General features: G+C 39.0%; 1 protein-coding gene across 1 annotated transcript; it reads right to left on the reverse strand.

Moving 5' to 3' along the window:
* Window positions 1–6,192: 6,192 nt before the first annotated feature.
* Window positions 6,193–7,143, reverse strand: LOC122803203 (olfactory receptor 2AT4-like). The gene has a single exon (XM_044072810.1). The coding sequence runs from the start codon at window positions 7,141–7,143 to the stop codon at window positions 6,193–6,195; it is 951 nt and encodes a 316-aa protein (XP_043928745.1).
* Between the last annotated feature and the right edge of the window lie 2,923 nt (window positions 7,144–10,066).

Below are 10,066 nucleotides of genomic sequence, written 5' to 3' on the forward strand. Positions count from 1 at the left end.
CACTGTGACAGAGCATGCCATCACCATGCAAATCACAGAGGGATCCAGTGATGCCTAACATAAAACCTGCTTAATGACATGGACATAGCTGGCCCTATCAGGTGGACAGAGACCCAATATGGCATCTAGGAGACACGTATCGTCCTCACATGAAATATTGTGGAATCCATAGAATATCATTCCCTGATGACAGTGAGATATTATTTGACTATTCTTATAACAGGAGTATTCCAGCAAACAGCAGGGGACATGCTGGGCAAATCACATGCATCCTCCTCATGACTACTACATCAGTTCTTTGATGTAACATATGGTGGAGCATATGTGGTTCCCATAGACTTCAGAGAAAAGAAACTATAATATCAGGGCATTCTGTCAATATCTAATTTGCATGAGAGTCTAAGGGCCATTGACAGCATCCACACTATAGAGGCCCCCACCTAGTCCACATGGACATCAACCGTGATTCCACTCCATTTAATGTAACATTGTGTGTAACACTCAAGGTATAATATACAATGTGTATGTACACTATCCAGGCAGTTCCCACAGTTCCCACATCTGGCACATGTTCAATCTATACCAGTGATTTTTGCAGTGGCATCTTATAGGCTATGCTGGATATGCCCTGGAGCCATGATCAAAGCATTGAATTCACACTTAAGATGCAGTATAGCAACACATTCTCACAAACCTGTACCATCATCACATGTGTATTGAGATTAATGATGGCGCACTTTGGCTGCCTAGATACCTCTGATAGCATATTGCTGCATGCTGTGGTGACTTGCTGCAAGATATTTGCTGTCTGTGCAATCCATCAGACTGCTTTGTTTCCCCATGATGCACTTCATACAATACCCACAACATGGATTGACATGAACCTGCAGCATTTTCATCTAGATTTTTACCGTTGAAGTGGCCACAGCATCTCAGTGCATTGAGTGTGGAAGGGCTCATAAGTGGTGCAAAAAGGAAGCAAAATTCTTTCTATATCCCCTCCACAGGGACTACTAGAAGTGTCTTCTGGGGGACTCCTATAATGGTCTCCAATACAAAGTAGATGTCTATCACTGTCAGGGCAGGGAGTGACATTGCAGGCATCACCTGAGCTGGTGAACAGTGTGAGCTTCTATACAGTAACCTGAAGCAGTGCCACCATATCCTTTTTATACAATAGAAAGATGGTTGCTTGTAATTAGGTAGGCATAAGTGTTCAGTCATATGTAGGACATGCAGGTCATGGACAACTTTCATTTTTTTTCTGTTTTTCAGCACCAGTTGAGATAGATGAAAACAGGCAGACTTGCTAGAGACTGCCCAGGCATTGGGGTACATATATACCATTGATATTATAGTTGGGTATATGTTCGAGACCTCATTCATTGTCTACTGCTTGCATTGCTGGGGCATAGTTTGTCCTTCACATTCAGCCTTGATATGCTTTATGTATCATATGCCTTGTCAATGTAGCTTAGTTTGTTCTACCTTCCATGCTTCTTCCAGGAATCCCCACCAGTGGCATCATAATGGTGGCAAAGCTGACAACTGGTGTCCACCACCATCTTAGGTAGTTATTACCTCCTTCATACCCGATTGTTTATTATCTTAAAGTGCCATGTCCATGTTTTGATCCCTGCCATTCATACACAGTACCTGTTATTCTGCCCAGCATTAATATTTTAGTGTCCATTCAATTTTTTCTGCCAGTGCCAGTTAACCCGGGCATACCATGACTTATATCTCATAGGCTGTCAGTTAACATTTAATTGTGAATGTTCTATATCATGAAACATTACTGCCAACAGGTGTCTGTGGCTCATGTGGATTACATTTTGGCATCCTTGACCATGTATTGATGGCAGAATCACCATAGTGCCTTGCAGGGTTGAGTCTTGATGGCCTTGCCTGCTACCTGAAGGAAACTTATTTGGAAAGAACAGAACACCACTAAAGGCTTCTAAGATTGTTTAGGACAGCCTCCATGGCATCTGTGGTCATTCTTTGCAACTTTTACACTGTCCACATATTGTAGAGACAGGGGGACTGATTAGGTGAAATTTAATCCTGGTCTTTTGTGATGTACATATTTCCGTGGTATCTTCTGTACCATATTCCCTATATATTGTGAATTTTTTACATCATAATATTCTTAACAGCATTTTACTCCATCAGGGATTGTACTTGTAATAGTATAGTACTCATTAAACTGCTTTTGATTATGTTTCTTTCTCTTTATCACTGTCCTCATTTTTTCTGTTCTGCATTTTTTGTTTCTGTCCATTTACTTTCATATTTTATGCAGTTTCAGCATGCCAAAGGATGTGATGTGGCAGCAGTCACCACACCTTACACCTGTTTTGCCATGACCTGCCGGGTCTTCAGGTATTTTCAGGTCAGTGTCTTTACAGGGAGACATAGGGCATCCAGCAGGTGGCAATATGGAGTGTTTTCATGTGCCCACTGGTGGACTGTCTGCATTTGAGTTGGAGGCACCATATCAGGAAGTTCCATCAGTGGGTCATAACATGTTACCTGGCAGGACGTGAAAGGACTACTAATAATCTTATAGCATTATAGGAAACATAAGGCAAGTGAGTCACAAGACCATTTATATCTTATCAATACCCACACTCATGGTGTATCTCCTTTCAAAAAAAATTGCAAAGTAAATTGATGACACCCACAGATTAACTCAGGTTTAATTTTGATTGTCCAATGGGTTTTATTTATGTGTTAGTGGAGAAATAAGTCCCTAGTTCTGGTATTAATGGTGCTGTTTTACTTGAAGATATACAGGATATCAAAGAATATAGACTTCCTGAAAACAGAATTGACAGCTTAAGTCATCTTGCAGGAGCATTGCATGTTTTAATAATGTCATACTGCATGAAAAATAATCTTCTCATAAGGTTCAGCAAACCTGGAGATGAACGTATTACGTATGGGGGTAGAGAAGCTGAGTCCAACCATTAAAGGGATACCTTGGGCTTTGTCCCCTCTAGAAAAATAAATGAAAACTTCTAGACAAACACTGTTTTCTAAGACTAATTTTCACACAAATGGCATTGAAATCAATTCAGTTTGCAATGGCATTATAAAACCTCTAATGTTTCTCTTCTGACCTCATTTACTTAAGTAGACATGATCTCTGTCCCACAGCGTTAAGATCTGCAATGCATTCCTGACCTCTAGTCCTAATCTTTGAGGATTTTATATATTTCCACTGTATATGTATGGGTTTTCTCTAGGTGATCTTGTTTCTTCCCAACTCCCCAAAACATCCTACTTTACTGCTTACTGAACGCTCTCTCTCTATATAAGTCTTACCCTTGTCCTTCTGGCCTGGCTCATGACAGAAAGGTGTTTTAGATAGATCAGATTATCTACCCAGATAAAATTAATAAATTAAAATAAAATTGTTATTAACTATATAAATGTGTAACCTTTGCATTGTGTAAGTGATTTTTGGTCTTCATAATGTCTGTGAAAACTTCTGTGTTATGTATCTGAAAGGTCACAGCAATTATGTCATGTCACTTGTATAATTCTAAAGTCTTATGTTTGTCATGGCTGACAATAGGTTCATAGGTTGGTACTAGGCTATCAGCCCTAGGGCCTATACAAGCCTAGCCATAACAATTCCCTGGCTATTTCTTCCCACACTATTTACTTCCCTGGACCCCTGTCTAGCAGGGTGACTGACGTGATCCCCGAGGTGAATTTCCTTTCTCCCATCCAATCGTCAAGGTTCCTTTTGAAGAGGGCCAAAGAGGCATTCTGCTTGACATGCATGGGCAATCTATTCCAGAGTCTGGGGAGTCTCTGGGTCAGGAACCTATCCCTCCAGCATGTTTTGTTTATTGTGATGACAAGGTTTAGATCCCTGGAGCGTGTGGCTTGGAGGGATTGGGATTTCTTTAAGTGTAGCATGTCCAACAGCTCTGGGTTTGACATGGTTTTGTATGTTAAGCAGAGATCGCCTCTGAGTAGATGATATGCGACAGAGTATAGCTGGAGGTTTTTTAAGGCAGTCAGCGAAGGGCATCTGCTTTAGGCCTTTGATTCTTTTAGTGAGGTATTTCTGCGGCCTTTCCAGTTGTTGCAGATGTCTTATGAGGTACATACCAAATGGGGTGTTGTATTCTATAATGGGTCTAATGAGGGATGAGTACAGTGGGACAATGACCTCCTTTTTTTCTGGATGAAAAGCCCTTAGTGATGAGGTGTGCCACATAGAAGGATTTCCTGACGGTTGTAGCGATGTGGTTATCGAAGGTGAGACCACTGTCCACCTGTGTCCCTATGTCTCTTATCACACTTTTGTGTTTAGTGTACTGCCACCTATATGGTAATTCATGGGTACATGTTTTTACCAAAGGGGATAACTATACATTTCTTGGCATTGAGCTTGAACCCATGGCTCTGGCACCAATCATCTGTTTCTGTAAGGCCCTTTTGTAGAGTATCCACATCATTTGGGGATTCAATAATGGCTCCCAGTTTGCAGTCATCTGTAAACTTTGTTAGCCAGAGTCCCTTAGTGTTGGCCTGTACTTCAGAGAAGTAGATGCCAAACAAGAGCAGTTCCAGGACTGAACCCTGAGGTACTCCACTTGTCACTTGTCTGGAGATAGATTTGGAGTTGGCTACTTTTACAGTGTGGGTTCTATCAGTAAGCCAGTTAGCAACCCATTGGGTGATGTAGGGATTAATGCCCAGCTTAGTAAGTTTATCTATGATTCCAGAGTGGGGGAATGGTGTCAAAGGCCTTGGCAAGGTCTATATAGGCTGTGTGGACCACCTTACCCTTGTCCATGGCTCTGGAGACTGATTCAAAGAAGTCAATCAGGTTCAGGAGACAAGATTGGCCCTTCATGAACCCAAACTGGGTGGTGTCCTGTGTTTGAAGGTTGCCAATGTCTTTGTTTATAAGTTCCATGATAATATGCTCCATGGCCTTGCAGATAAGGCTCGTCAGACTGATGAGATGGTAGTTTCCAGGATCCAAGGTGGATCCCCCCTTGTGGAGTGGGATAACTGTAGCTCTGCACCACTCAGTGGGCACGAAACCTGAGGTGAGGCTATGATTAAACATGACACTTAGGTGAGGTGCCAGTTCATATTGTAGTTCATGTAGTACACAGCCCGGGATGTCATCTGGTCCCATGGATGCTGTTCTTCTCTAGCACAACTGTCAGTAGTAAAAAGCTAAAAATAAATAAGTGAATAGTTTTTAAAACAAACATCTGCATTTAATTTTTTGTCATATTACAAAGTAGTCAGGATGCTGGCTGCTTGTACTATTCCTATTTACGTGAATGATTGCAAATTACCGATTTTAAATTGCCTGAGAATTGGCATGGTTAAAGTCAATCATACATTTGGATGTGAAGATTTAGGGTTATAGTGCATTAAAACATAATTTGGGAACTTATATTTCAATGCAGTTTGCCAGTCCAATTTGATATTTGAAGACCTTTTATTGCTGGCTGTATTCTGTTTTTCTCAATGCACGCCTTAGAAGCAGAATTGAATGGTGATAAGGTACTGGCAACCTCAACTGCATTTGCTTCAGGCCTTCTTTCTGCCATTTATATATAGCAAAAAGACAAATTGAGATGAAGAAATTAGTTTGCGTCATATAAGAAGTCAGTGAAAATGCCATTATGCAGCATATGAACAAAGGGCAACAAATAAATAACCTCGCCACAGAGCATAATAGCCACCAATGAACAATTTCTGAATTGAAAAGTGATAACTATATGGAATTACAAACTACAGATTAAAGTGGTATCACTGTAGTATCTCAGCCAGATCCTCTGACAAGCAGCACATTTAATTGTAAAAGCATTGCAGCAAATATGGTAGATAATTTTGTGATGAAACATACATAGAGCTACTCACTTTTAAAGAAACAAGCATATTCAGTGCAACATACATTAATTTTGAGAAACAATCATTTTGATCTATGTAAGCCAGAACTTAGAGGAAATGTTTATTAAGAACTTAATGCTTTTGAAATAATAAAAACTCTGTGTTATCACTATTATGTGTTAGTATTCTATGTAAATCCTTATTACAGTTATTGTAGCAATACTAAAATGGGAATCATGACTTAATATCTGTAGTGTACCAGAACACGATATTTGTAACAACAAAATTCATTTTTAATTGAGAGTAATACTGTCTTCATGAATACTGACCAAATAATCTACTCAGAAGCTTTGCAATTGTTTCTTTGACTTCTTTGTTTCTTAATGTGTAAATTAAAGGGTTTAATGAAGGAGCTAATACTGTAATGCAAATTGTGGCCGCAACATGGAAACTGTTAGTGACCTCTACAGCGTATGATACATAAGCAATAATGATTGATATATAATATGTGAAAACAGCCATTATGTGGGAGCTACATTTGGAGAAAGCTCTAACACGTTCCTCGGTAGAGCCAATCTGAAAAATTGAAGTAAGTATTTTAACATATGATAAGACAACAAGAATTAAAGGCATGAAAGACACTGTCATTGCAATAGCAAAACCAAGGTAAACATGGAAATTTATATCACTACAGGCTAATCTAATTACAGCTAAGTGTTCACAGAAACAGTTTTGAATTTCATTTGGACCACAAAATGGAAGTTGAGATGCTAGAATACATACAGGTATCATAAATACAAATGGAAATATCCAAGTGCTAGCAACAAGGAGAATATTAACATTGTTAGACATAATTTTTCTGTAATATAAAGGTCGGCATACAGCCACATACCTGTCATATGCCATAACTACAAGAAGAAATGCTTCACTACAACCAAAACTATGCCAAAAGCACAGCTGAATAAAACACAGACTAAATGAAATCTTATTTGATTTTGCTACAAACAGAGCTAATATTTTTGGTATTGTAGTAGTTGTAAATAACATATCAGTAATGGAAAGATTAAAGAGAAAAAAGTACATAGGGGTCTGCAGCTTTTCATTTGCTAAAATTGCTACAAGTATGACACAGTTTCCGAAAATTACTGTTAAGTAAATACACAAAAATATTATAAAAAGTACAGTGTAAAAGTACTGAAGATGTGAAAATCCAACTAAGATAAAATCTTCTACTGATGAATTAATGTAATCATTTGCTGGAGACATTTTTATTTTGATTTGTCATATCTTAGTTGAGAAGTATCTCTTCATTAATATAGCATTTTGTTCTGAATTTAAATTATTTCCTGAATTCAACAAATTATTTATTCCACAGATGTATTTGGTATAATTTTATATTGATTATTTAAAGTATTAATCACTTTTACTTTTTATTAAAATATTCAGTTTAACTGCTACTTCTAATGCAGTTTCTCCAGCCACAGAATGACTGCAATAAAGTATTCCAAAATCCTTGCTTATTACACTGGAATGGAATCACATAAAATCCAGAGAAAGGTGTCATGATGTCAATTACAAATCATTTCTTGAGGTAATGCATTGTGTTCGTACACTATTTCGGATACCTCATACCTTCACTTTCATGTCAGAAGAATATAATTTACCATGATTCATCTGAAAATAAAGCAAACGGAATTATTCAGAATTATTAATGCAGTATTTGGCTGACTGAAATATGTATAATAATGTTTTTGTTGTTTTTGGGAAAAAATGTTTAATTAAAGATAACACCATTAAAACCTATACAGTACAATATTACATTTCAATAATGCTTCAGTCATATTTTGTTGTCACCTGAAAACATTTTATTTACTAATTAATTTATTATTTTTTTTAAATGTATCATCGGGGCTTTATATATTGGCTGCCTTTCTGTGCAAGGCTTGTACACCAACATATATAGTCACTGCATGAAAAAAGCCACAGTGCTTCTATGTTGCTGGTAGTGCTTTGGGGTTCATAACCAGGCAGCAAAGTAAGTACGTGAGTATATGTTTAGATATGTGATGAAACCAGTACACATTAGTGTTAGACATGTTGGATAAAGTAGAGAAACACTTCATTGCATGATCTCACAAGAATCTAAAATGTGACCTTACAGACTGATATGTCCCAATGCTAAAGCAATGCATGTGATAGTGCTGCTGATCATGCTAGCACATACATCAGCAAGGTGACTCAAAGCACTACAGATAGCGATATAGTACAGCTCCAGTTCTATGGTAACCACATGCATGGACATCTGTCAGATGCAGAAATAGGGGGGATGGGCTGGGTAGAAATGTAGAAAAATTGAAGCTCTCAAGCAGTGGGATATATGGGAGAAGCACAATAGGGAAAGAAATGGACACTACTTTTTGTGAGGGTAAGATAGTGATTTTTCTTGGCTTAGAGAGAAAGGAAGAAGGAAAGGGCGTACCATAAAGAAAGGTAGGAAAAGGGGGAAGGACAGTCAGCTAGGGTAGGTAGACTAATGCAGCAATGCAGAGGAGTGGAATAGATTTGTCCACACTATGATGGGGTGATGTGTGATAGACAGGGATAAGTAGTGGCCAAACCAAACAAATGGTGATGGGGGGTTTGGATGATGCACATTGCATGGATAATGAGACAGTGGAAGAGGAAATCTGGCTAAAAGAAAGATGGAGCTGAACACCATCATGCTATATGAGTTCTTGGCCAAAAGGGACATTAGTGTGATCCCTCACTGGTTATGGATATGAATGCCTGGCTGGTTGTAAAACACACACACTCCTCTGATGTCCTTATGGTTGGGGAGGCACAAAAATCCAGTCTGTTATCTGCTCCAAGATGGTATCCATCCAGTCCATATACTTGCCCACTGCTTTCTCTCTCTGTCCCCACAGCAGACTCAGTTAACTGGTCTAGCTCTGGCTGGGTCATATTACGCAATGATTCCAGGATACCAGGGGTTAAGGAGTCATGGCAACCTCAGTGAGGCAATCCTAGCTTCATCAATCTCACAAGCCTTAGCTTAACCATATGCAGGGATGGGCTGCAATTGTGCTTGCTGAACCTGCAATGAGGAAGCACAGTAGAAAGTTTGGTACACATGAATCTGTCCTGACAGTGAACTGAATGTATAGAAGTCACAGGTTAGCACTGATGAGGAGTGCTGACTGTAGTTGGCTGCTAGCCTATCTAGCATCCTGTGGTAGGCAACATGGTTACTCTCTCATTCTGCTCACATGTAAAGAGAAAAAGCACAATGGAGATCTGTGACAGCCTTAAGAGAACAGGGATGTTAACATGATGGTTAAGATGTTTACCTTAGAGACACAATGTGCAGCCTTTGATTCTCACATGGGGTAATTGCCTGTCAGCCTAGTACTAACGTATGAAGCACAGGAGTACCACATACTATGTTAAATGAACATGTAGTAAAATAAAGGTCTTTGTGTATAAACATATGAATTGCCATAACATACCAGAACAATCTGCGAAGACCATAGTTACATGGATATGTTCCATTAGATGTGCAGACAGAAAGAAGGCTCCAGTGCCCCCCCCCCAACTCCTCTGTATGCTTCTTAATATAGTGATATAGAAACATAGTCCAATTACATGTGGGAACATACAAAATAATATGTTGCACCAACAGCTGTTTTTGCATGACAAAACCCCATAGATAAACTCTGTGGCTCATGTAATAAGTACTGTGAGCTATAGTGTGTAATAGTAGATAGGTAGGGGTTGTAATAGCACATCAGCCAACTCTTGAGGGTGTGTGTGTGTGTAAATATATCCCTGTGCAGCACTACTGACAAGCCCACATGGGCTATCTCTGAGCAATAGTTATGCATTTTAGTCCCTCAGGGATCAGTTCTTAGACCACTCCTTTTTGGCATTTACTTCTCAGAAGTCAAGGTCAATGCCAGTGGCCTCTGGCTGACTAAATTTACAGATGATTGCAAATTAGGAACTGTCACTGAATCTCACACTGACACAAATATTCTCCAGGAGGGGCTGACACAGACCTGAATTAGTTATGAAAGAGATACAATATTAACATACTTTCCTTTTAGCTCTATGCAGGATCTGTCCAATAGGCATCAGTAGAAACTGCCATTATCTCTAATCTCCACTGAAATGGGTGTCACTTTGATAA

Source organism: Protopterus annectens, chromosome 5.part1, assembly GCF_019279795.1.
Source record: "Protopterus annectens isolate FY-2018-M chromosome 5.part1, PAN1.0, whole genome shotgun sequence".
NCBI lineage: Eukaryota > Metazoa > Chordata > Ceratodontiformes > Protopteridae > Protopterus > Protopterus annectens.

Bases quoted from the DNA above. Each gene is read 5' to 3' on its own strand.
- LOC122803203 (XM_044072810.1), bottom strand. From the start codon at position 7,143: ATGTCTCCAGCAAATGATTACATTAATTCATCAGTAGAAGATTTTATC.